Source organism: Heloderma suspectum, chromosome 2, assembly GCF_057233095.1.
Source record: "Heloderma suspectum isolate Gila_16-S chromosome 2, 16-S_ref, whole genome shotgun sequence".
In the NCBI taxonomy this organism is placed as follows: domain Eukaryota; kingdom Metazoa; phylum Chordata; class Lepidosauria; order Squamata; family Helodermatidae; genus Heloderma; species Heloderma suspectum.
The window spans coordinates 364,033,876-364,060,463 of NC_139459.1; the positions used below are offsets into that span (position 1 = coordinate 364,033,876).

The following is a 26,588-nucleotide window of genomic DNA, read 5'->3' on the forward strand; positions in this document are numbered from 1 at the left end:
CTGGCTGGTCACCCAGCCACTCTATATATATATATAGCCACTCATTATATGCTTATGTCCTGCCTTGATCAGAGATGGGAGAACCAGGGATGTTCAAGCTCACTGAAATTATCTGAACTTTACTTCAAAGCTCCATTGGGCTCACTCCCATTCTCATTTGTGACCTGTTTTTCAGTTCATTCAAAAGTTGTGCATATTTTTAAATGCACACTTTCAGCTATGCATTTTTAAAGTTTTGCATTTTTTTAAATGCACACTTTCAGTTGTGCATTTTTAAAAGTGCACATTTTTTTAAAGTGTGCATTTTGCGAATGCAACTTTGGGAATTTGTGAACATTTCTGGAGAACGTGTGCTCCCGTTTGGGTAGCAAACAGGGCATTATCAATTTGCAAACTGAAACAAAATTCTCATACATCCCTAACCAGGATTATTTTGCTATGAAGTGTGGGAAAGAAAGCATGAAAGGGCTGACACAATCCCATGAGAGATTGTGGGCAAGGTAAAGGAGAAACTGTCCCAGTCCAGTTCTTTATGCCCAGTGAGCAAGAAATGTCTGTCCTTTATAGAAGAGTGGAGATGGAAAACTGAGGATTGAGGAAAACAGAACTGCTGAGATGGAATCATAGAATCTTAGGGTCGGAAGGGACCTCAGAGGTCCTCTAATTCAGCCCTCCTGCCAATGCAGAAAATCTGCTGCGACAGCAGCCCTGAGAGGTGGGCCACCCAGCCTCTGCTTACAAACCTCTACGGAAGGAGAGTCCACCACCTCCCAAGTCTGCTCCTCTAGAAAAGGACAATCACTCTTTACTGCCGCCCCACCTTGCCCCACCCTGATCAGCCTACTCCACAGTTGCCCTCCAGATTTGCTGGACTCCAACTCCCTACAGCCCCAACCCAGTGGTTAGGCATGATATGTGTTGTAGTCCAAATCCTCCGGAGGGACCAGGGTTGGGGAAGGCTGGCCTACTCAGTCTGGAACCACAGCGGAACACAAGGAGGTGATCCACAGGTCAGGGTGGGAGAGCAGAGGCTTTGCGTGTGTAAGATACCCGGGCATCTCCCATCCCCGGCATCTTCAGCTAAAAGAGTCTCAGCTGGCATCACTGGAAAGACCCCTGCATGAGACCTTGGGATGTCCCCCTCTGGCCCTGAATGAGGAAGGGTCGGGTGGCACCTGCTTCGCATGCAGAGGGTCCCAGGTCACATCTCCAGTTCAAAGGGCTTCAAGCAGCAGGGCTGCTGGTGCTGGTGTGAACTCAGAAGTTCCTTCTCCAGACAATGAAATGGGTTATTCCTGTATTTTCCCATCTCTGTGCTGCTTTTGAGCATGGAGGGTCGCAGGTCTTTGTTGAGCCGTTTTGTGGGGTTTAAAAACTGTCAGGGTTGGATCGGGGCCCAGAGAGCCCCAAAGCAGTTCTGATTCTGAGGAAGAGTTAGAAACTGCGGGAGAGGAACCCACGTGAGTTTCAGAGGAGCAGCCAGGGGGAGAGCCCTTCCCGGTACACAGTCCTGAGAATGATAATGACCCTGGCAGGGAGCGGGCAGAGCGACAGCCATTTCTGGACGCTAGGCACCGGCGCACCCTCAAGCGTGAGATGGCAGGCGCTGAGAGGCAGTGCTCAGCCCGCATGGCGCGTCGACAACAGCGGCGCCCCGATGCCCCACGGGAAAGGGGTGGACTCTCTCTTCCTAGCTCATAAGTACAGCGGTTTCCTGTTTTCCCCTTCAAACGGAGATCAACTGATTCCTAAGGTTAGAACCCCTGAGTAGGCAGCCCTCTTAAGTCTTACTTGTAGGATCAAGCAATTAGCATCTGTAAGCGTAATTAGGTTGAATGGGAATAATGCCTTGGAAAAGAGCCCTATTGTCTGCGTGTTGATTCTGGCTACCGGAGGATTTCAGAAGGCAACAGGGAGCGAACACCTGACAAAAAATAGTTTTCTTTCAGTTTACAAACTCCCATATTCCTGCGTACCAAGGGAGTCCCTGAGTATGTAGAACCCACTCCCTTATTTTTGAGTGGCTTTTGAACGGATAGGCACTCAACCACCCACGTTCGCTGTTGGAGGGAATGATGTTTCATGACTAAGCACTGATGGCTAGAAGAAAAGGAAAGGTTCCTCCTGTGCAAGCACCGGGTCATTACTGACCCCTAGAGGGACACCACTTATGCTGGCGTTTTCATGGCAGACTATAGCGGGGTGTTTTGCCATTGCCTTCCCCAGTCATAACTACCTTTCCCCCAGCAAGCTGGGTACTCATTTTACCGACCTCGGAAGGATGGAAGGCTGAGTCGACCTGAGCTGGCTACCCGAGATCCAGCTTCTGCTGGGATCGAACTCAGGTCGTGGGGAGAGTTCCAGTTGCAATACTACTGCCTACCACTCTGCGCCACACGAGGCTAGAAGATTCTTGCTTAAATGAGCACTGATGGCTTTTGTAGTGGCTACTCTAACTATTGCCCACATCCCACCAGGATGGAGGCACTAGTCGAAAGTGAAGACAATAGGAATGTTTACAGCTACCTGGCAAGAGGGAACCTTGAGGGGAACCAAGAACATGCTGTGTGCTTTTGGGGCTACTGATAATTATTGAAATATTAGCACTGTTACAGCGCAACCCTATGCATGTTTAGACAGAAAAAAGTCCTACAACTCTCAGCATTCTGCAGCCAGTTGTAGAACTTTCCCAAGTTGTAGGACTTATTCTGTCTAAACTTGCATAGGATTGTGCCCTTAGTCTAGCAGTTTGTTTGTTTGTTTATTTATTTATTTATTATTTGTTACATTTATATCCTGGCTTTTCCTCCAAGGAGCTCAAGGCGGTGTATATGATCCTCTTCCTCTCCATTTTTTCCTCACAATCACCCTGTGAGATAGGTTAGGCTGACAGTGAGTAATTGGCTCAAAGTCACCCAGTGCATGGCCAAGTGGGGACTTGAACCCGGGTCTTTCCAGTCCCAGTCCAGCACTAACCAATACTCTAGTAGTTGTTTGCTGCTCCTTCCTTGCACAACGTGTATATTTGAAAACAAACAAATATTGTAAATGCCACAGATCTCCTTCACGCGGAAGGAAACTCTGTAAAAGTCTGAAAGGAAAGTTCTTATTGACTGAGGAAGCAGGTAAAATAGAAGAAAAGAATGGTTTCAGAAACAAAATGGTAGAGTTTGTAAACAGAAGCAGGCTGGTGGTGAAGATGCAGCTTAGAACATGGCTGGGGAACATGTCGCCCTCTAGGTGTTTTTGGAGTACAACTCCCATCATCCCTGACTACTGGCCATGCTGGCTGAGGCTGATGGGCATTTGAGACCAACAACATCTGGAGGGCCCCACATGCCCCACCCCTGGCTTAGAAGAAAAGAGGATGTAACAGAGAGAATTACCCCCCCTGCCCCCCCCCCTCACTATATATCTCTATCTCTAAATGAGGGCTCTGCTTCTGCTGACCTGTGGTGGCTTCCGAGGAAATAGGGCCAAGGCGCTTGCGACCAGAAAGACCGAAGAGGTTGAACTTGTATCTGCGGGAAGGAACCAGGTTGGGGATGGTGACCTCACGAGAGGCTCCCTCCACAGGCAGGGCCTGGGGTTTGCCCTCTGCATCCTTGTACTGGATCAGGAAGGAGTCAAAGCTCCCGGTGGGAACAGTCCAGGAGAGGAGAGCAGAATTGCTGGTGACATCAGAGACTGAGAGTTCTCCTAGGCTGGGCTTCACTGCGTCTTCCTTCTCTACTGCAGATGCTGGAGCCAGGAGGGAAAACAGGAATTGAAACCATATCCTCCTCAAAGAGTCTCTGACAAGTAAAGTGGTTCAGAGGCTGGCAAATTAAACTTGAGTGCTGAGTTCAAATTCAGACTCTGCCAGTGATTTTAATAAGTAATGCTTAAGATCTGCCACAAATTTGACACTGGGCAGATGTATGCTAGAGTCTTAAACTGCTTTAATAATCACTCCTTCTCTGGTGGGAATTGCATGTTCTTTGGAAAGTTTACCTCACAAATGCTGCAGGAGGAACAGCTGGGGTTGAGGTCTAATTTTGAGCATGAAAAATGGCTGGCAAAGAAGGGTTAAGCACCCACTCCCCATGGCAATTTTCTGCTCCCCCTCCCAACAAGAAAGCTGTTTATCAGGGATGGGACCAGGTTCCAGGGGGCACTGAGTAAAGTGCCCTTGGCATCCTGCACAGCAGCAGTGGCCCCTTCTTCTGGTAGTACCAGGCCCCTCCCCTGATCACACCTGGCTTACCTAACTGCAAGCACTGGAGGATGGCCCACTGATGCCCCTGAGATAAGAGCTGGGCCTCCATGACTGGCTTTGCCAACATGGCAGCCATTTAAATCTCCCCAAAATGCAATGCCCATGATGCATGTGTTGTGGGCCATTGCATTGTGGGGAAATTAAAATGGTGCCCGTGCTGCTGAGCCCAGCCACTCAGACCTGGCGCTCCTGTCAGTGCTAGGCCCTCCACAATTAAAGGGGGGCTTAAAGGCCCAGCGTTAGATTTGGCTGCGGGCCCTCCTAGGGCTCTGGCATTTGCCCAAATATGGCCTGTGATGACACCGGGCCTGCTGCTTTCCTTTTCAAAAAGGGACCCTCAGGCCTTTGTTACATGCATTTGCGTATAACATGCTATTTGCCCCTCAGGGTCTCTTGCAGAATTCTGTCTGAAATACAGGAAAACGTTTGATGTAGCCTTTCTTATGCCAAAAGCACACGTGCTGACCTGTGACGGTATCCGCAGAGACAGGGCCAAGGCGTTTGCGCCCTGCCATCCCGTAAAGGTTGAACTTGTATCGGCGGGAAGGAGACAGACCAGTGATGGTGGTCTCGAAGATGTTTCCGTCCAAGGGCAACGCCTGGGGTTTGCCTTCAGCATCTTTGTACTGGACTAAGAAGGAGTCAAAGGTCCCTGTGTGGACAGTCCAGGTGAGGTGGGCAGAATCACTGGTGACATCAGAGACAGAGAGCTGTTCCAAGCTGGGTGGAGACCATGTTTCTGCTGGAGGTGCTGCTACTTGAATAGAAGAGAAAGAGAAGCAGGGAGGAGAAAGAGAGAGAGAGAGAGAGAGAGAAATGCAGCAAGTTAGTTAACAGGAAGAAAATACAATACATGAAAAGCAGCTGAGAGATGTGAGTGGAGGGCAGGCGGGGGGTGTTTGTGTGTTTAACCTTTTTTCTCTGTCATGACATATTTTCGGTACTCAGAAACAACACCAATATCCCAGTTACTTTTCCCCACAGGGGAAGAGATACAACCCCTATGTTTTTCCTGTGTGGGAAAGAAGCAGGAGCTGGCTGGGGGAGGGGGGGATTTTGGGTGGTGGTGGGGAAAGATGGCAGGGAAAGTGTTAAGCACGCCCCTGATCCCCCCGCCTGCCACTCTTCAATTCCAGAACACTGCTTCCTGAGGCTGGTTATTGTTAAAAAGAAAACCTAATGAGGGAATGTTACTTGCATCTGCATGTAAAATCTAGTTTGCCCTTAGCTGAAACCAATTAGCTTAATTTACTTGCTCCACCATATGAAATGGAATTGAACCAGCTTTGGAAATATGCTGAACCAGTACATGAGCATTGTACATAAGCATGGTGTTACAAGTAGTGCTGTGCTGAAAATTTTGATTCTTCCTTTTTTTGCAGTTCAGGGGGGAAGGGGGACGAAAACTCTAGCAAAAGAGGCTGGGAGAGGTGAGAATTGTGGAGAATTTTCTCCTTGCGGACGGGGGGGTGACAGGTTTTCCACAAACATTTTTAAGTGTAGGTGGTTGTTGAGGGCTCTTCTTTCCATTTCTTTTTTTTTAAACACCCCCTGCACTTGCAGGAGCCCAGGACTCTTCTCCATCCAGGAGTTCTTCCTGAATGCCTATTGGAGAGGGCAGGTCACATGGTCTCCTGAGTTCAGAAAGAACTGCTGGGCTGGAGAAGAGTCCTGGGCTCCTGCAAGTGCAGGGGATTTTTTTTTTTAAAAAAAAAACCTAGAAAGAAAACCCTCAAGAACCACCTACACTTAAAAAGGTATGTGGAAACTCTGTTCCCCTCCGAAATTCTCCTCCTTCCCACGAAAGTGGCAGAAAAAACAATGCCTCTTTCACAGGGAGAGAAGAAGTTCCTAAAAATAGGGGGCAGGATTCAGCACTAGTTAGAAGCCAAGCAGAGGCTGGACGGCCATTTTCAAGACAGGATGATGTCATTGCAAGATTCCTTCATTGACCAGGGGGTTGGTTTAGATGACCTTCAAAACCCCTTCCAATTCTAAAACTCTACGATTCAATCACCATCTTTATCATTTTAGACTGGTTGCATGAACTGATGAAAACAGGTCCTGAGACAGAGCCCCAGCTCAAATTAAGCTGACCTGTGACAGCATCGGTAGAAACGGGTCCAAGGCGCTTGCGGCCAGTGAGGCCGTAGAGGTTGAACTTGTATCTGCGGGACGGGGCCAGATTGGGGACGCTGATCTCACGGAAAGCTCCCTCCACAGGAATTGCCTGAGGTTTGCCCTCGGTATCCTTATACTGGATCAGAAAAGTGTCAAAGCTCCCAGTGAGGACGCTCCAGGAGAGGTGGACAGAGTTGCTGGTGACATCAGAAGCAGAGAGCTCCCCGAGGCTGGGAGGAGTCGGAGGATCCTGCAGAGAAGATGCTGGGAGAAACAGAAATCAATAGAGAGATTGGTGAACTGAAGAGTGCACAAATATTCCATGCGCACAGGGGGGAAACAGTTTGTTACTTAGATTGATTTTAAAACCTTTTAAAACAGATTCCCTAGGTACCATAAAAATGGAAAATTTTAAAAATGAAATAAGATAAAAATCCAACATGCAAGTCTATTAAAAAATCTTAAGACCCAGCACAAGAAACAACTACCAACACAATGGCTGGGTTCACACAACACACTAACCCACACTCAGTGGTTGAGTGTGGGTTGTTGTTGAACAACATACAGTGTGGCTTATTTTTCTTGAACAAACCACCTTCAATACCTGTTGTTTGTTTTTGGGTTGTTTAGGATGGTTTACAAGTCACGCTGCATGGTTAACAAGCCACCTGGCGGAAAATGTCCTGGGTTTGGACAACACGCTAACCCACAGTTAAACAACCTATGGTTCAATAACAACCCACTCTCAACTAAAATATACTGCAATCTTTACGCATATAAATATTCCAACATCTTCAAAAGGCCCACAAAGGCCTTGCTGACCTGTGATAGTGTCAGCGGAAACCGGGCCAAGACGCTTGCGCCCGGAGATCCCGTAAAGATTGAACTTGTATCTGCGGGAGGGAGCCAGGTTGGGGATGGTGACCTCGCGGGATCCCCCCTCCACAGGCAATGCTTGGGGTTTGCCTTCTGCATCCTTGTACTGGATCTGGAAGGTGTCAAAGCTCCCGGTGGGGATGGTCCAGGAGAGATGGACGGAATCCGTGGTGACGTCTGAGATAGAGAGCTCTCCCAAACTGGGCTGGGCTGGTGGCTCTGTAGGTGATGGGGCTGAAAAACAGTGAAGGAACCACTTGAGGCCAAAGATATTATTGGATGGAGGAACTCATTCATTTCCTTTCATCGTTTTCATTTTTATACCCCCAATAGCGAAAGCTCTCAAAATATTGCAATAAAAATAAGAGGCTTTCCCTGAAGTATGACCCAGCCAGCTACAATTTGTAGCACACAACAGAGTGTGTGGTTTTATACCTGATTAATTTATATTGTGTTGTTTTTATTATATTTATTGTTGTTTTTATGTAATTGTACTTATGTTCACTCCTTTAACACCTTTGTGGAAAGTGGTGTATAAGGTTTATTATTATTATTATTAATAATAACAATAATAATAACATAAGACAAAAGCATAATATAAAAAACCTTAACATACAAAATTTAAAACCAACTTAAAACAGTTTAAAAACACACACAGTTACAATAATGCCAGTGGATGAGGCTGTTGGGTGCTACTAGTCCCAATGGCTACATACTGCCTCCAGAAGTAGAGGCTTACAAACCTCTGAAAACCAGTTGCTGGGTGGCAACAGTGGAAGAGGGCTATTCCCTGAAAAAGACTATCTGAAATAGAAAAATGGTAAGGGAAAGACCAAACTAAAGAAAGAGGAGGTATAAAAGCAGTAGAAGCTGATTCCATCTGGCTTTATTATTATTATTATTATTAAATTTATTAATCGCCCATCTGGCTGGTCACCCAGCTTTCCAGTTCCTCAGCCCTAACATAGCATGTGTGTGTGTGTGTGTGTGTGTGTGTGTGAGAGAGAGAGAGAGAAGCACCACCCATTTGCCTAGAACAGGGGTGCAGAACCTCTTTCAGCGTGAGGGCTGAATTCCATTCCAGAGAGCATCTCAGGGGCTGCATTCCAGTCTGGACAAGACTGAGGCAAAAGGGATGGGGCCAAAGGAAAAAGGGGTGAGAACAAAAATATACCAGCATATTTTAGCTTACAACTCTTAGTGCCTGTAACTAAACCTTAGAAGAGACATTTCACGCTTTTAGGATGGGCAAAAAACTGCACAAAAGCTGGGAAACCATCGAGTGATTGGTAGTTGGGCAAAAGGGTGTGGCATTGGGGGAAAGGGGTGGCCTTCTGGAGAACTCTGGGGGGCTGCATTTGGCCCATGGGCCTGAGGTTCTGCCCCCCTGGACTAGAAGGACGATTGCTGACCTGTCTCGGCTTCAGTGGAGATGGGGCCTAAGCGCTTCCTGCCTGAGACACCGTAGAGGTTGATCTGGTATCTGTGAGAGGGAGCCAGGTCATGGAGGTGGAGAGAGCGCAGGTTCCCTTCGATAGGGAGGGCTTGGGATTTGCCTTGAGCATCTCGGTACTGGATGATAAAAGAGTCAAAGTCCCCAGCCTCAACAGTCCAGGAGAGATCGAGAGAATTCGGCTTGATGTTATTGGCCATCAGCTCCCCCAGCCTGAGCGGCGGAGTGGGTTTCTCCATCAGTGGGGCTGGAACAGAGAGGACCAAGGAGTGAATGAGCACCACCAGGATGACAGCTCTGCTAGTTGCAACTTACCACCTAGGCCAGGGGGAGTTTCTTTCTGCCTTTGATAATACCTGGAACTGAGCACTTGGCTGTCCCTCCTTCCCTCCCTCCCTCACCATGCAGCCTACATTTTCGATTGCCCCATTTGGTTTATCTATAATCCTGTTCGGAGGAGGGGGAAAGGGGTTCATGATGTCACGAGTACTGGCAATCATCGCTGTACACAGCTGGCTTGTTATGCTATGTATAGTTCACAAGTATGTGGACAGTGCTTCCAGAGCCTAGTGGCTGCTGCCTTTTTTTGTACGTGGCCTGAGTCTGCTCTGTAGACCCACCCGCAGCAGCAGCACCCCCTCCTGAGACAGAAAGGAGGATAAGAAGGGAGACTGCCCCTGTGAAAGAATTATGGTTATTGTGACCACAGCTGACCTGTGACAGCGTCGGTGGAAAGGGGGCCAATTCGCTTGCGTCCAGAGACTCCGTAGAGATTGAACTTGTATCTACGGGAAGGCACAAGGTTGGAGACGGTGACCTCATGGGATCCCCCCTCCACAGGCAATGCTTGGGGTCTGCCTTCTGCATCCTTGTACTGGACCAGGAAGGAGTCAAAGCTCCCGGTAGTGACAGTCCAGGAGAGCCGGAGTGAATCACTAGAAATGACAAAGGCTGAGAGTTCCCCCAGGCTGGGCTGTGGGGCCAAGATTTCCACTTCCTCCAGTGATGCTGGTGCTGGGGCTAGAACAGAGAGGGGTGGGGGGAGAGTGAAGCATACATCATGGTGGTCTGAAACTCTTCTGCTCCTGTAAGAATTAAGTTGTGATTAGAAGAATGCAAGGATCTCCCAGTCAAGTCCCCATAAGAGAAAACTTTTTTCTGTCGGGGGGCACATTCCCTCATAGACAATCTGTCAGGGGCTGCATGTTGACAGTGACTGGGTTTGCACAACATGCTAAGCCACAATCAGTGGTTGCTGAACCGTGGATTATTTGTTGAAATGTGGGTTAGCATGTTGTCTGAACCCAGAACATTTTCCACAGGGTGGCTTGTTAACCATGCAGGGTGGCTTGTTTTTCTCAAGCAAGCCAAGTTGAGAACCCATGGTTCGTTGTTGGGTTGTTCAGGGTGGTTAACCAGCCACACTGCATGGTTAGAAGCCACCCTATGGAAAATGTCCTGGGTTCAGACAACACGGTAACCCACAGTTCAACAACAACACACACCCAACCGCTAAGTGTGGCTTAGCATGTTGTGTGAACAGGCCCAGTAAGTGAGGCTGAAGCCAGCAGCAGGCAGTGCCAGTTAGGGATGTCAGAGAATTTTGCCACGAATCTCGGGGAGGCTGCCAGCGCATTCAGCCCCCCGAAATTGGTGGTGGAATGGTCTGCCCCCCCTGCCCCCCCCAGGACAGGACTTACCTTTGGTGAATCTTCCTGGTGGCGGCGGCTACGGCGGCGGTTCGGCGGCGGTGGCCGGTCTTCCGACTGGCTGCCGCCGCCGCCATTTCCAGTTAAAACAAACAAACAAACAAACAAAAAAACGTGATAGGCTACGTAAAGATTTACGTAGCCTATCACGGCTAGATTTTTTAAAAACACCGTGAGAGGCTATGTAAATGTTTACGTAGCCTATCATGGCTGATTTAAAAGAAAAAAAAAACGTGCATATGCAAATGGCGGCACCCATGGGCGCCGCCATTTGCGTTCCTTATTTTGGCACATTTTAGTCTACGTAAACATTTACATAAATGTTTACGTAGACTAAGACGGCGAAAATAAGGGGAACGCAAATAGCGTAGCATCTACGCTATTTGCGTTCCCCTTATTTTTGCCATCTTAGTCTACGTAAATGTTTACGTAGATTAAGACGTGCCAAAATAAGAAACACAAATAAGGAACACAAATACGCGGTTTTTTTTCTTTTCTTTTAAATCAGCCGTGATAGGCTACGTAAACATTTATGTAGCCTATCACGGCTGACTGCAGGGACGCAAACGGTGGCGGCTATGGCCGCCGCCATTTGTGGAGCCGGCCGGCCAGGATTCGGGGGGGAGGGATGGAGCGCCTCCCCCCCCGGCCAGAATTTCAGGGGGAAGGGCGGAGCGCCTCCCCCCCACTGCGAATGTCACCCTTCGAAAAGGTAAGTGACTTTCGTACATCCCTAGTGCCAGTGCCAAAAGTGGGTGGGTCCCCTCTGCTCTCTGTCTGCCACTCGTGTTTGTCTTTCTCAGTCTTCATTTCCAAGCAGCGAGCTGCCAGGGAAAGGACACACCATGCCTGACAGAGGTCTGGAATGACTGCATGCAGAGGGCTTTGGAAATTAGGCTGAGTGTCACAGGAAATTGGGCCCAGGCCCCAGGGCCGCAGGTTGCCCAACTCTGCCGCAAGGCAAGAACGGGCTGAAGAATGACGCCATAATCGAAGCTTGTATGAATTCACCCATTTTTCTCCCAACAGGAATATTGAAAAGTAGACACTGCTGACTGAGACCAAAACTACACATTGGAAGAGCATTGGAAGGAGAAGGCATGCCTCCGCTATACAGTTTGTTTAAGAATATAGGAAGCCAATTATACTAGGTCATATATATATATCTCCCATTATTGCCTATTCTCACTGGCAGTGGCTGTCCAGGATCTCAGGCAAGGATTTCCCCATCCCTTTTTTTAACCACAGTTGCCAGTTATTGAACCTGGGACCTTCTGCATGCAAAGTGACACTCCCTCTAACATCAGTGCTGCCGTGCAGAAATGAAACAACAACAAAAAGGATCCTGAGAAAAAATAGAGAGGTGTCGGCATGGTTGAAGGAAATCTGAAGTTTGCAGAAGTGCAAACACTTTTTAAAAGGGGGGATCCCACCCCCCACAGCAACAGCCTGACGAGGACTGAGCATGGTCAGTGGCCACCAGGTAACATGGAACATTCAACAGAAAAAGAATGACAGAAAAGTGCATCTAAAATTTAGTACTAAAAAAAGTATTAATTTTTTTTTTTTTTTTGCAGCCCAATGCAAAGTCAGGACGGATTGAACTTAGCATTGGAAAAATGAGAAGCTGAGCAAAACTGAACTTGAGAGATTCCTTAGATGTGACTTCATCCCACTCGGTTTCCCCACCCTTTCCAATGGCACGCTTCCTATTGGTTGTATGTTTAAGAAATAAAGAGGTGGGGAGGGGGACTGCTGTTGCATTTCCTGTTAAACATCCCCACAAATTTCTAGAATGTCTCAGCCCCATTGCCAAACTGCCAAAATGCTCCCCCCCACACACACACCTTAATGGCCTACAAATGGGCTCCTGAAAGTGGTGGGGGGGCACTTTTGCATCAACATTCATATACATCTAATAAACAAATCAATATCCCTCTGCAGCAAGGCTATTGCTCACCAAGACAAGCTGTTTCCCCCCTGCCTCCCCACCCCCAAAAGAGGTTGAGCGATGTCTAAAATCCAGGGTTTGCAAGGTATGCCTGAAAGATAAGGGAAATGTATATATCTTAGGATGTGTCTTCTGACGCTGCAGTTGCCCCCTGTGGAAAGAAGCACAAAAGGGTGCCCAGCATGATCCCAACTCTTATCAGCTGATTTAGCCACTGCTGACCTGTGACAGTCTCCAGGGAGAGAGGGCCGTATTGCTTGCCAGCATAAACTCCATAGAGGTTGAACTGGTATCTCTGGGAGGGCGCGAGGTCTGGGACAGTGAGCGTGCGGGAAGCCCCATCCACAGGCAACTCCCGAGGCGACCCCTTTGCATCTATGTACTGGACTAGGAAGGAGTCAAAATTCCCCGTGGGGACGACCCAGGAGAGACGGGCTGAGTTACTGGAGACATCAGAAACCGAGAGCTGGTCCAGGCTTAGCTGAATGGTCACCACCCTTTCTGTGGTCACCTCTGGCGAGGTCGCTGTAGCGGCTAAAGCAGAGAGAGATGGTTACCCGTCGTGGTGGGATGAGACTTGGGACTAAACTAAATGTGACAAGGGTGGTGTGAGGCATTTAGCATGCTTGGTACACCTAAGGGGCTCTCACACAGAAGAGGGCAAAGGCTTGAAGGAAGGACTTTATGAAGTTATGCCCCAGTTCCACATGCTTAAGGCAGACTGTATACTTTGCTTTCTGACACCCCCCCCTCAAGTGCCCGTAGAAGTGTTAGGCATTTGTTCAGTGCTGTTTTAAAACTGTTTCTTTCATTAGGTTTGATGCTTTTAAAACTGCTCGGAGAAGGAGGGGGAGGTGGCTTTGTGACTGACACAAGGGCCAGCCAATCAGTGTTGCGAAAATCTGGCTCTTGGGGAAAAGATAGTAAACGTGTTGCAAATGCGGCAAGTCTGCTTCCACAGTGTGATCACCACTGGATTTATGTACATCTGGATGCACCCTAACTCACAAGTTAGTGCACTATTCTGTTGTTTGAAACGGAAAATTGGCAGACTTGATGCATAGGAAACAATATCCTTTACAATGACACTAGTCATGAGATACTTTCTCAGCATGAAACCCAGAAAGGTATGCTTGAGAAAGTACACCATTGAGAAAGAAGTGCAAGTTGCACCATCTGTTCAAGATTATACTTCAGGGACTATCCCCTGAAATGCAGTGGGTGCCTTCTTCTGCTAGATCTGTTCCCTTAAAGCGGGAGTGCTGAACCTCTTTCAGCCTGAGGGCTGAATTCCATTTTGGAGAAGCTCTTGGGGGACCCATCCCAGTGGTAGGCAAAAGCAAAGGCAAAAGGCGCAGGGCCAAAAACACCATTTGGCTTACTGCCAGTCACTGCCAGCACTTAAGCTTTAGGAGAGGCATTTCTACCTTTTAGAGTGGGGGAAAAACTGCACAAAATGAGAAACCAACAGATGATCGAAGGTTGGGAGACAGTGGGTGGGGCCACAGAAAGTGGTGTGGCCGTGTAGGGAACACAAGAGAGTCACAGTAGGATCTCAGAAGGGCCAGATTTGCTCCTGGGATTGAGATTCTGCATCACTGCCTTAAACAAAGCAAAGATGTTACAAGAGGGACTGTTGTCAATTCTGGCCAAGAGGACGTCTGCTTTGGCTGCCTCCTGCTGACCTGTGGTGGCATCCGTGGAGATGGGGCTGGAGCGCTTGTGGCCGGAGACTCCGTAGAGGCTGAACCTGTATCTGTGGGATGGAGCCAGATTGGGGACAGTGACCTCACGGGATCCCCCCTCCACAGGCAATGTTTGGGGTCTGCCTTCTACATCCTTGTACTGGACCAGGAAAGAGCCAAAGCTCCCAGTGGGGACAGTCCAGGAGAGACGGACGGAATCAGTGCTGATGTCAGAGGCCGAGAGCTCTCCCAGGCTGGGCTGAATTGTGACAGCCTCCTCTACCTCTTGCGAGGCTGCAATTCAGGATAAGAGAGAGAGATGGTGATTAGTGCAGCCAGCACAGATGGTTCACTTTGTGTTATTCCTAAATGATGCTATGAATAAATACATAAGGCAGGAATAGCTTTAGAAGAAAGGGAGAAAGCCAGGGCAAAAAAGGCATTTTGGTTTCACACATACTGTAGTAAGTTAAGTTTATATTGAACATCTAACCACAAACCAAGTGTTTGCGTGAACTGGCCTGGCATTGGTGGATACAGAGGAAGTTAGAGGAAGGGGACAGGAGTAGGAAAAAAGAAAATGCAGATAGGAAAGTGAAGGAACAGACAGACAGTTTGTAGAATATTCGTGCCATGGCAGCTGCTGTAAAACAAGGAAATCAAGTGTTAGGCAACCACTTCTGACATCAATGTTTCCCCTTGAAGAAATAAAGAAGGTAAAATGGGAGTGTAATTTCTGAAAAGCCTCCATCCAGGTTGACTCCTGCTGCTGACCTGTGGTGGCATCTGTGGAGATGGGGCTGGAGCGCTTGCGGCCGGAGACTCCGTAGAGGTTGAACTTGTATCTGCGGGAAGGAGCCAGGTTGGGGACGGTGAGTTCGCGGGATCCCCCCTCCACAGGCAATGCTTGGGGTCTGCCTTCTGCATCCTTGTACTGCACCAGGAAAGAGTCAAAGCTCCCGGTGAGGACTGTCCAGGAAAGACGGACGGAATCCGTGGTGACATCAGAGGCTGAGAGCTCCCCCAGGGTGGGCTGAACAGTGGTGGGCTCCTCTACCTCCTGCGAGGCTGCAGTGGAGGGTAATAACAGAGAAAGAAATGGTGACCAAAAGGTATAGGTATCCCCTTTTAACCCCCCGCCCAAGCCCTCTCAAACTTTAAAGACTCCTTGCACACAAAGAAGGCACCTATTCGTCTGGGACTTGGTATACTTCATCTCCTCTGAAGGAGAATGTATGCCTATACATTTCATCCAATTCCGTCACAAAATGAAAATGTTTCAGACATTTGTTGATTTCCTCCCTCTTAAGTCAATTGGGAACATATCCGAAGCTTTGGAAAATGATCCTAAGCAGGGCTCTGCTTTGGATCTGAAACAAAGTGAGATGTCGCCAGGGATGGACGTATCTGTCAATTTTAATTTCTCTGAGTTTCTCATCTTCCCAGTCTTAAATTCAGTTCATTCCGAACCTTGCAATTTTTTTTCAAGTTCACATTAACATTTTACACGTTTTCGTGCACGTTCCTCCTCATATATGCATTTTTGTATGCAATTTTGCCTAATATACACATTTTTGCAAGTAATTTCCCTAATAAAGCACATTTTTGAACATTATGTTCACTCACATTCCCCTAGTATACACATTTTTTGTACAGATTTTTGACTGGAGAATTCCATTGCAAACTTCAAAGAAGTGTGAATTTCAAAGGATAATTGAGTTTCAGTTCAGGCATTGGTTTGAAAGTGCAAAATTAGGTAAATTCGCATCAAGTTGAGACCTGAACAAATTTCTCCCCAATCCCTAGATGTCACTCTGAAGTTCTGAACTGAACTAGGCAATCCGTTCTCTGAAGCACTGAAGCAGGTTCCCAAGTGATTTTTTAATAACTATATAAGGGAATACAGACATGAGCAGCTGGATCATGTACCCATTTTGTTAGGCCACTGGTACAGAGCAGGATCATCTATCCTCCAGATTATCCAATCCAATGCAGAATCACATTTTCCTAGCAACTACATATTGCAATCTGAGCCAGGAAAATGCGATATATACGTAAGAGAGGCACATCTATGAGCAAAGATGGTTGGATCCTGTGCATCAAATGAGAAGTAGCTGAACATTTATTGCCAATCAGATAACATAATCTGATTGGCTTGAAAGGCTCTCCAATGACCCACTGGCAATAAACGTGTGCAATTCAGACATGAAGAGAAAGATGTCACCACAAGCGAGTGTTTGTGTGATTTGGCCTTGAGGTGATGGAAACGGTGGAACCTAGAGATGGGCACTGGGAATGGGGAGGAGAGAAAAGAAAGGGCAGATAGGAATGAAGAGGAACAGACAGTTCGTAGAATGTTCATGTCACGGCAGCTACTGGAAGAACAAGAAAGGTAAGTGTTAGGTGACCACTTCTGACACCAACGTTGCCCCCTGCAAAAATAAAGAGACAGAAATGGGAGTGCAATTTCTGAAAAGCCTCCAGCCAAGTTGACTCCTACTGCTGACCTGTGGTGGCATCCGTGGAGATGGGGCTGGAGCGCTTGCGGCCGGAGACTCCGTAGAGGCTGAACTTGTATCTGCGGGAAGGAGCCAGGTTGGGGACGATGAGCTCGCGGGATCCCCCCTCCACAGGCAATGCTTGGGGTTTGCCTTCTGCATCCTTGTACTGCACCAGGAAAGAGTCAAAGCTCCCGGTGGGGACTGTCCAGGAAAGACGGATGGAATCCGTGGTGACATCAGAGGCTGAGAGCTCCCCCAGGGTGGGCTGAACAGTGGTGGGCTCCTCTACCTCCTGCGAGGCTGCAGTGGAGGGTAATAACAGAGAAAGAAATGGTGACCAAAAGGTATAGGTATCCCCTTTTAACCGCCCGCCCAAGCCCTCTCAAACTTTAAAGACTCCTTGCACACAAAGAAGGCACCTATTCGTCTGGGACTTGGTATACTTCATCTCCTCTGAAGGAGAATATATGCCTATACATTTCATCCAATTCCGTCACAAAATGAAAATGTTTCAGACATTTGTTGATTTCCTCCCTCTTAAGTCAATTGGGAACATATCCGAAGCTTTGGAAAATGATCCTAAGCAGGGCTCTGCTTTGGATCTGAAACAAAGTGAGATGTCGCCAGGGATGGACGTATCTGTCAATTTTAATTTCTCTGAGTTTCTCATTTTCCCAGTCTTAAATTCAGTTCATTCCGAACCTTGCAATTTTTTTTCAAGTTCACATTAACATTTTACACGTTTTCGTGCACGTTCCTCCTCATATATGCATTTTCGTATGCAATTTTGCCTAATATACACATTTTTGCAAGTAATTTCCCTAATAAAGCACATTTTTGAACATTATGTTCACTCACATTCCCCTAGTATACACATTTTTTGTACAGATTTTTGACTGGAGAATTCCATTGCAAACTTCAAAGAAGTGTGAATTTCAAAGGATAATTGAGTTTCAGTTCAGGCATTGGTTTGAAAGTGCAAAATTAGGTAAATTCGCATCAAGTTGAGACCTGAACAAATTTCTCCCCAATCCCTAGATGTCACTCTGAAGTTCTGAACTGAACTAGGCAATCCGTTCTCTGAAGCACTGAAGCAGGTTCCCAAGTGATTTTTTAATAACTATATAAGGGAATATAGACATGAGCAGCTGGATCACGTACCCATTTTGTTAGGCCATTGGTACAGAGCAGGATCACCTATCCTCCAGATTATTCAATCCAATGCAGAATCACATTTTCCTAGCAACAACATATTGCAATATGAGCCGGGAAAATGTGATATATACGTAAGAGAGGTACATCTATGAGCAAAGATGGTTGGATCCTGTGCATCAAATGAGAAGTAGCTGAACATTTATTGCCAATCAGATAACATAATCTGATTGGCTGGAAAGGCCCTCCAATGACCCACTGGCAATAAACATGTGCAATTCAGACATGAAGAAAAAGACGTCACCACAAGCAAGTGTTTGTGTGAGTTGGCCTTGAGGTGATGGAAACGGTGGAACCTATGGGAGTGGGGAGGAGAGAAAAGAAAGGGCAGATAGGAATGAAGAGGAACAGACAGTTCGTAGAATGTTCATGTCACGGCAGCTACTGTAAGAACAAGAAAGGTGTTAGGCGACCACTTCTGTCACCAACGTTGCCCCGTGCAAAAAATAAAGAGACAGAAATGGGAGTGCAATTTCTGAAAAGCCTCCAGCCAAGTTGACTCCTACTGCTGACCTGTGGTGGCATCCATGGAGATGGGGCTGGAGCGCTTGCGACCGGAGACTCCGTAAAGATTGAACTTGTATCTGTGGGAAGGAGCCAGATTGGGGACGATGAGCTCGCGGGATCCTCCCTCCACAGGCAATGCTTGGGGTTTGCCTTCTGCATCCTTGTACTGCACCAGGAAAGAGTCAAAGCTCCCAGTGAGGACTGTCCAGGAGAGACGGACGGAATCCGTGGTGACGTCAGAGGCCGAGAGCTCCCCCAGGCTGGGCTGAACAGTGGTGGGCTCCTCTACCTCCTGCGAGGCTGTAGTGGGAAGTGGGGAGGGGGGTGATAAAACAAATAAAGAGGTGTTGACCGGTGGCGGCAGCAGCAGCGATGGTTCAATTTGTGTAGTTCCTGAATCATGCTAGGAATTGTTCTTTTAAAAACCCTTTAAGACAAAAGGAAATACACTGGCTGAAAACACTTTCTGATTTCATCGATACTGTAGCAATTTATTTGATTGTCCAAATGTATTCAGTTTTGGGAGGGTAAGAACCTTTTGTTAATGCAGCCCCCCCCCCGCCATATTCTTGTATGCAGTCCCATGACATAATATTACGACTATGTATAAAAATATGAATATCGTCAGCTGGATGACATAAACAGCCATTTTGTTCAGCCACTGCAAAGAAGCAGGTTCATCCACCCTCCAGATTGACCTGTTCACTCTGGAATCGCTTTTTCCCAATAACAATATATTGCACTTTGAGCATCTGGGAAATCCAATACACCCACAAAAGGATCACTTTTATGTTTGAAGATGGTTAAAACAGTGCAGCTATTCAGAAGTAATTGTGTATTTATCGCCCTGTAATCAGATTGGCTGGAAAGGCCCTCTGATGGCCCACTGGCAATACACATGGAGCAAAATGGGTAGGAAAAGAAAATGTAACCACACGCAAAGTGTTTATGTGAGCTGGGTTCAGGTTGATGGATACAGAGAAAGCTGCCAAGGGGGGAGGGAAGCAGGAGAAAAGGCAAATGCAGATAGTAAAGAGGAGGAACAGACGGACAGTTTGTAGAAGGTTCGTGCTACAGCAGCTACTGTAAAATGAGAATTTCAAGAGTTAGGCGACCACTTCTGACACCAACATTGCCCCCTGCAAAAATAAAGAGACAGAAATGGGAGTGCAATTTCTGAAAAGCCTCCATCCAGGTTGACTCCTGCAGCTGACCTGTGGTGGCATCCGTGGAGATGGGGCTGGAGCGCTTGCGACCGGAGACTCCGTAAAGATTGAACTTGTATTTGCGGGAAGGAGCCAGGTTGGGGACGATGAGCTCACGGGATCCCCCCTCCACAGGCAATGCTTGGGGTCTGCCTTCTGCATCCTTGTACTGCACCAGGAAAGAGTCAAAGCTTCCGGTGGTGACCGTCCAGGAGAGACGGACAGAATCCGTGGTGACGTCAGAGGTCGAGAGCTCCCCCAGGCTGGGCTGAGCAGTGGTAGGCTCCTCTACCTCCTGCGAGGCTGCAATCCGGGGTCAGAGAAAGAGGTTAGTGCAGCCAGCAGATAGTTCACTTTGTGCAGTTTCTAAATGATGCTACAAATAAATACATAAAGCAGAGAGATTGCTAGGGAGTAAGGTTAGAATCTCTGGGCAAAAGGGCCCTTTGGTTTCATCTGTAATGTAGCCATATATGTTATCGATTATCCAGACGTCTGGGGAGGGTTAGAACCTTATGTTGTTGTTCAGTCATTCAGTCATGTCTGACTCTTCGTGACCCCATGGACCATAGCATGCCAGGCCTTCCTATCCTGCGCTCTCTCCCGGAGTGTGCTCAAGTCCATATTCATTGCATCGGTGATGCTATCTAGCCATCTCATCCTCTGCCATCCCCTTCTCCTTTTGCCTTCAGTCTTTCCCAGCATCAGGGTCTTTTCCAGGGAGTTTTCTTTTCGCATTAGGTGGCCAAAATATTGGAGCTTCAGCTTCAGCATCTGTCCTTCCAATGAGCACTCAGGGTTGATTTCCTTTAGGATTGACTGATTTGACCTCCTTGCAGTCCAGGGGACTCGTAAGCATCTTCTTCAGCACCACAGTTTGAAAGCATCAATTCTTCGGCACTCAGCCTTCCTTATAGTCCAGCTCTCACAGCCATACGTTACTACTGGGAAAACCATAGCTTTGATTAGACGGACCTTTGTCGGCAAGGTGATGTCTCTGCTTCTTACTATGCTGTCTAGGTTTGCCATAGCTTTCATCCCAAGGAGCGTCTTTTAATTTCATGGCTACAGTCACTGTCTGCGGTGATCTTGGAGCCCAAGAAAATAAAATCTGTCACTGCTTCTATTTCTTCCCCTTCCATATTCCAGGAAGTGATGGGGCCAGATGCCACGATCTTCATTTTGTTAATGTTGAGCTTCAAACCAGCTTTTGCACTCTCCTCTTTCACCCTCAACAAGAGGCTCTTGAGATCCTCTTCGCTTTCTGCCATTAGGGTGGTATCATCTGCGTATCTGAGGTTGTTGATAATTCTCCCGGCAATCTTAATTCCGACCTGTGATTCATCCAACCCGGCGTTTCTGATGATGTACTCTGCATATAAGTTAAATAAGCAGGGTGACAATATGCAGCCTTGTCGTACTCCTTTCCTAATTTGGAACCAATTGGTTGTTCCATGTCTGGTTTTTACTGTTGCTTCTTGACCCTCGTACAGGTTTCTCAGGAGACAGGTAAGGTGGTCTGGTACCCCCATCTCTTTCAGAATTTGCCACAGTTTGTTATGATCCACACAATCAAAGGCTTTAGTGTAGTCAATGAGGCAGCAATAGACGTTTTTCTGGAATTCTGTTGCTTTCTCCATGATCCAGCGAAAGTTGGCAATTTGATCTCTAGTTCCTCTGCCTCTTCGAAACCCAGCTTGTACAGTGGACAAATATATTAGAAGTCTGCATCCACCTCAGTCTTTGCCTGAATACTGAAATGAAGCAGCCCATCAGAGGCATTTGGGGCTAGGACGCCACCAAAAGTGAACTGGCTCTAAGTGAGGTTCCTAAACTTCAGACTCATTTTGGAGGGTGTTTTTTTAGTTTCAGCTTTTTTAACCCCAAATTTATACAAAACCAAAACCTCCCACAGTCAATCTCTCTGGAAGGAAGATAGATGCCAGGCACAGGGAAGAAGAGAGGGAGAGGATATAGTTTTGTGACAGACAGCTCTAGGTTCCAATCAAGGACTGACTTTATCAGGGCTTTCCAATCATAGTTTCGGCTTTTGGACAGTATAGAAATGTAATACATAAAAATACATAAATAGCGCTTTTGTGAGGAACTTTTAAGTAACGTGTCAGAAGTTGTTCCTTCTCAGTGGCTGCTCCCAGGCTGTGGAACTCCCTACCAAGGAAGGCTAGGGTGGCTCTCTCTCTGTTGTCCTTCTGCCGGCAGGCAAAGACATTTGTATTCAAGCAGGCCTTCCACAGGAAAGCCGGTCTGTTGCTTTGAGTGATATTTTAATTGCTGTATAGTTATGTTTTAATTATTTTTTAATGTATTTGTTTTATTGTTACCTGCCTTGAACACCATTTTCTTGGTGGCAAATCAGAGTATAAATCAAATAAAATTTTTAAAAACCCAGTTTTCCCAGTGTTTTTAATACTCTTTGTAAGTTGACTCCCTTAGGAGCAGCAACACCAAGAGAGTTAGCAGAGTAGGCTTTTTGCTTGTGTGACCTTTCTTTACTCCAATTTAGACCAATCCTTCCCTCAAATCCAATCCCTTACATTACATTTTTTTCTGTGACTTTAGTGCCAATTTTGAGCAACCCCCCCCCAGCTGAAATACTATTTTTCATTCCTTATACTGCCCTAACCGCTGCACCTATAATTCTGAAATTTTGTAGGGAACTTAACTCAGGGCACCTCTGAGTTGTACATCACATTCATGCAAACTGCTCGGAAAAACACAAAGAATCATTTAAGAAACAACAACCCTGCAAATTTTAACAGCTCCTTCCACAAAATAACATGAACCTATTTGTCTGAAATTTGGTAGGCTTCATCCCCTGAGAAGGGGAAACTATGCTTCCAAATGTCATCCAATTGTGCCAAAAACCGTTACAGCCATTTGTTGATTTCCCCATTATAGTCAATGGGGAAGATATTGAATGCTTTGGAAAACAATTCAAATCATGACTCTGCTTCAGATCCGAAATGAAGTGAGAGATCTGTCTGACACCCCAAACTACAGCAACCCACTATCCTAAGCCCCAAGGCTGGTTCTGAAGCAAATGTGTTTCCTTGCACATCCCTAAAATATATGCATGTCCTTGTGTTCAGTACCATGACTTAATTTTATAACTATATCTGGGAATATAAATATTATCAGCTGGATGACATAAGCTGCCATTTTGTTCAACCCACTGCCCTGAAGCAAGCTCATCCACCCTTCAGATTAACCAATTCAATCTGGAATCACATTTTCCCAGCAACTACATATTGCAATTTGTGTTCTGATGAAATGCAGTATACCCATAAGAGGGGCACTTCTATGGCTGTTGGATCCTGTGCATCAAATGAGAAGTAACTTAACATTTATTGCTCTGTAATTTGATTGGCTGGAAAGGCCCTCCAATGACCCAGTGGCAACACGCAATATGCAATCAAGGCAGGAAGGACATGTTATCATAAGCTCTCTCTCAAAATACTAGAACCCGGGGTCATCCTATGAAGCTGATTGGTAGGAGATTCAGGACAGATAAAAGGAAAGATTTCTTCACACAGCGCAGAGTTAAACTATGGAATTCGCTACCAAAGGATGTAGTGATGGCCACCAATTTGGATGGCTATAAATGGGGGTTGGACAAATCCCTGGAGGAAAAGGCTATCAATGGCTACTAGTCTTGATGGCTATGTGCTATCAAGGGTGCTGTTGCACTTATGTCCTGTTTGTGGGTTGTTGGTCGACAGCTGGTTGGCCACTGTGTGAAGAGAATGCTGGACTAAATGGACCTTTGGTCTGATCCACTATGGCTCTTCTTATGTTCTTATGTGTTTGTGTGAATTGCCCTTCCATAGATGGAAACAGAGAAATCTGGGGCTGCGGGGAGCAAAGGACAGATAGGAAGGAGAAGCAACAGGCAGACAAGATGTTTGAAGAAATTTTGTGCCACGGTGGCTACTTTCAAAACAAGAAATTCAAGTATTAGGCAACCACATCTGACACCGATGTTACACCTTGAGGAAACAAGGAAGTTAAAATGGGAGTGTGATTTCTGAAAAGCTTCCATCCAGGTTGACTCCTGCTGCTGACCTGTGGTGGCATCCGTGGAGATGGGGCTGGAGCGCTTGCGGCCGGAGACTCCATAGAGGCTGAACTTGTATCTGCGGGAAGGAGCCAGATTGGGGACGATGACCGCGCGGGATCCCCCCTCCACAGGCAGCGAATTAAGCTTGCCCTCTGAGTCCTTGAACTGGACCAGGAAAGAGTCAAAGCTGCCAGTGGGGACCGTCCAGGAGAGTTGGATGGAATCTGTGGTGATGTCAGAAGCCGAGAGCTTCCCCAGGCTGGGCTGAACAGTGGAGGGCTCCTCTACTTCCTGCGAGGCTGCAGTGGGCAGGGTAAATAGATAAAGACACAGTGATCAGTGTAGCCAGCAGCAGACGTGGTTTGTTTGTGTAGTTCCTAAATGATGCTGGGGCGGGGGGAAGTCAAAAGCAGGAATAGGTTTAAGAGAAGAGGAGAAAAAACTAGGTTTCACCCACACTGTAGCAATTTACATTATTGATTATCCAGATGTCTTCCATTTTGGGAGGATAGAACTGTTTGTTAGTGGGCAAACGTATTAAGACCTGAATACCAGACAAAAGTGGCCCCATTCAGAGGTATTTAGACTACGAACATCTCTACACCAGCCTAAAATCCCACATTTAAAACAGGCTTTTCCGCTTCTGTTTTAAATGCAGGATCACAACAGACTCCCTTTACACATGCTTCTCCCCGCCCCCCGCCTCTCCTTTCCCCCCTTATCTGAGTCTTCCATATGTTTCATTATACAGCCACTAGATGGTGCTGCAGTCTAGCTCCTCTTATTGCAGTTTTTTCCTCTTTTCATGGAGGGAACTCAAGTGCAACTCAAGCACTGTAATTTGATAGGTCATTATCTCTGATCTTTTAAAAAATGGAATAAAGGTCATTTGTGCGAGAGACGCCCTGGAGGTTGACTACGACATCTAAAGGACCCACGAACTTCCATGAGTAACCAATCTCAATGGTAGGATAAAAGCTCTGTGTGAAGAAGTCCTAACACCAAAGCACAATGGCTTGTGTCCAAAGCAGTGAAAACAGAGGCAGGCTGTTCCCAAATATTCAGATCCACTTTGGAGTTTCAGACAATGGCTTTCAGTTTCAGATTTATAAGCCTAAAAATGATATAATGTTGAAGGTTCCACAGGCAAGCTCTCCATGAAAGGAAAACCCCAACCAGGGTGTGTGTGTGTGTGTATTTTTGTGACTGACAGCCCTAGGTTCCAATCAGGGAATGACTTTGCTAGAGCTTTCCAGTCACAGTGCTTTTAGGAGGGATGCTGAAGTAACATATCAGATGTTGTTCTAGTGTTTTCAGTGCTCTTTGCAAGTTGGCTCTCTTAGGGGCAGCAGCACTGAGAAAGTTAGGGTGCAATCCTATGGGGATAGGTGGCCACCTCCAAACTTGGAGGCGAACGACTATCCAATGTAGGGTGGGCGGAGCATGGAGGGGACCCTCTCTTCCGCACTCTGGCCGCCCTGCATTTGCGGCTAGACAGACGATTTTTGCTGTCTAACCAAGGTGCCTCAGAGTGGGGGTGGGGAGGCTGGACTGCGCATAGGAAGTGTCATAACAGCGCTTCCGTGGTCCCCTCCCCCAGGAACACCCCCTTTTCAACTGCTCCGTGCTGCTCTTCCAAGTGTGGAGCTAGGGATGAACCGTGCCTCCTGCAAGGCGGCAGGGGAGGGGATGGGGAGTTAGATTTCTGGGAACTGAAAAATCCTATAGCTGTCTAGACGCTGTCTAGCAGCCATAGGATTGCTCTCTTAGCAGAGTTATTGGTGGTTGTGTTTCGCTTATGTGACCTTTCCTTACTCCAGTCCAGAGTAATCCTTTCCTAAAACCCAATCCTTTGGATCCAATTTTTTTCCTGTGACTTTAGTGCTAATTTTGAGTGAAACAAACAAATTCTATTACTGTTTTTCATTCATCAGAATTCTGTAACCCCTGCTTCTATCCTTCTGAAATTTTGAAAGAATCTTACTCCACATTGTACATTCTGTTCATGCAAATTGTCCCTCAAACCAGAGAGAAGGTTGGGCATCCCTTTATCAAAAATGGAAATTGTAAAGAAATCTTTCACAAGACCCCCTGCACCCATATATGTCTGAGATTTGGTGTGGTTCCTCCCCTTCAAGGAGGCTGCTATGCCTCCATATTTCATCCAATTCTGTCAAAGAAGAAAAATGTTATAACCTTTTGTTAATTTCCCCACTATAGTCAATGGGGAAGACATTGAAAGCTTCGATGAACCAAAGCAAGGCTCCAATCTGGATTCAAAATGAAGCAAAATGTCACTCCAGAGCTCTGGATCAAAGCCATCCTCTATCTGAAGCACTGAAGCTGGTTCCAAATTTTTTTTTTCTGTTGTTGTTCAGTCGTTTAGCCGTGTTCGACTCTTCGTGACCCCATGGACCATAGCACGCCAGGCCTTCCTGTCCTGCGCTCTCTCCCGGAGCGTGCTCAAGTTCATATTCATTGCATCCGTGATGCTATCTAGCCATCTCATCCTCTGCCGTCCCCTTCTCCTTTTGCCTTCAGTCTTTCCCAGCATCAGGGTCTTTTCCAGGGAGTTTTCTCTTCGCATTAGGTGGCCAAAATATTGGAGCTTCAGCTTCATTATCTGTCCTTCCAATGAGCACTCAGGGTTGATTTCCTTTAGGATGGACTGATTTGACCTCCTTGCAGTCCAGGGGACTCATAAGAGTCTTCTCCAGCACCACAGTTCGAAAGCATCAATTCTTCGGCGCTCAGCCTTCCTTATAGTCCAGCTCTCACAGCCATACATTACTACTGGGAAAACCATCGCTTTGATTAGACGGACCTTTGTCGGCAAGGTGATGTCTCTGCTTCTTACTATGCTGTCTAGGTTTGCCATAGCTTTCCTCCCAAGGAGCAAGCGTCTTTTAATTTCATGGCTACAGTCACCGTCTGCGGTGATCTTGGAGCCCAAGAAAGTAAAATCTGTCACTGCTTCCATTTCTTCCCCTTCTATATGCCAGGAAGTGATAGGGCCAGATGACATGATCTTA

General features: G+C 46.9%; 1 protein-coding gene and 1 long non-coding RNA gene across 2 annotated transcripts in view; one reads left to right on the forward strand and one right to left on the reverse strand.

Annotated features, from left to right (window-relative positions):
- Positions 1-26,588, reverse strand: part of TNXB (tenascin XB) — a 110,232-nt gene that overhangs the window by 58,545 nt on the left and 25,099 nt on the right. The window contains exons 13-22 of the mRNA XM_084830637.1: positions 18,377-18,393; positions 14,828-15,101; positions 12,591-12,902; positions 9,423-9,728; positions 8,668-8,955; positions 7,202-7,489; positions 6,356-6,643; positions 4,725-4,997; positions 4,439-4,444; positions 3,451-3,741 (exon numbers count right to left, since the gene is read on the reverse strand). Of these exons, the coding sequence (XP_084686763.1) occupies positions 3,451-3,741; positions 4,439-4,444; positions 4,725-4,997; positions 6,356-6,643; positions 7,202-7,489; positions 8,668-8,955; positions 9,423-9,728; positions 12,591-12,902; positions 14,828-15,101; positions 18,377-18,393 (2,343 nt within the window). The remainder of the gene's footprint in view (positions 1-3,450; positions 3,742-4,438; positions 4,445-4,724; positions 4,998-6,355; positions 6,644-7,201; positions 7,490-8,667; positions 8,956-9,422; positions 9,729-12,590; positions 12,903-14,827; positions 15,102-18,376; positions 18,394-26,588) is intronic.
- LOC146355735 (uncharacterized) lies at positions 1,545-12,359 on the forward strand. The gene is made up of 3 exons (XR_014787246.1): positions 1,545-1,753; positions 11,447-11,900; positions 11,995-12,359. It is a non-coding gene; the product is annotated as an uncharacterized LOC146355735 (long non-coding RNA).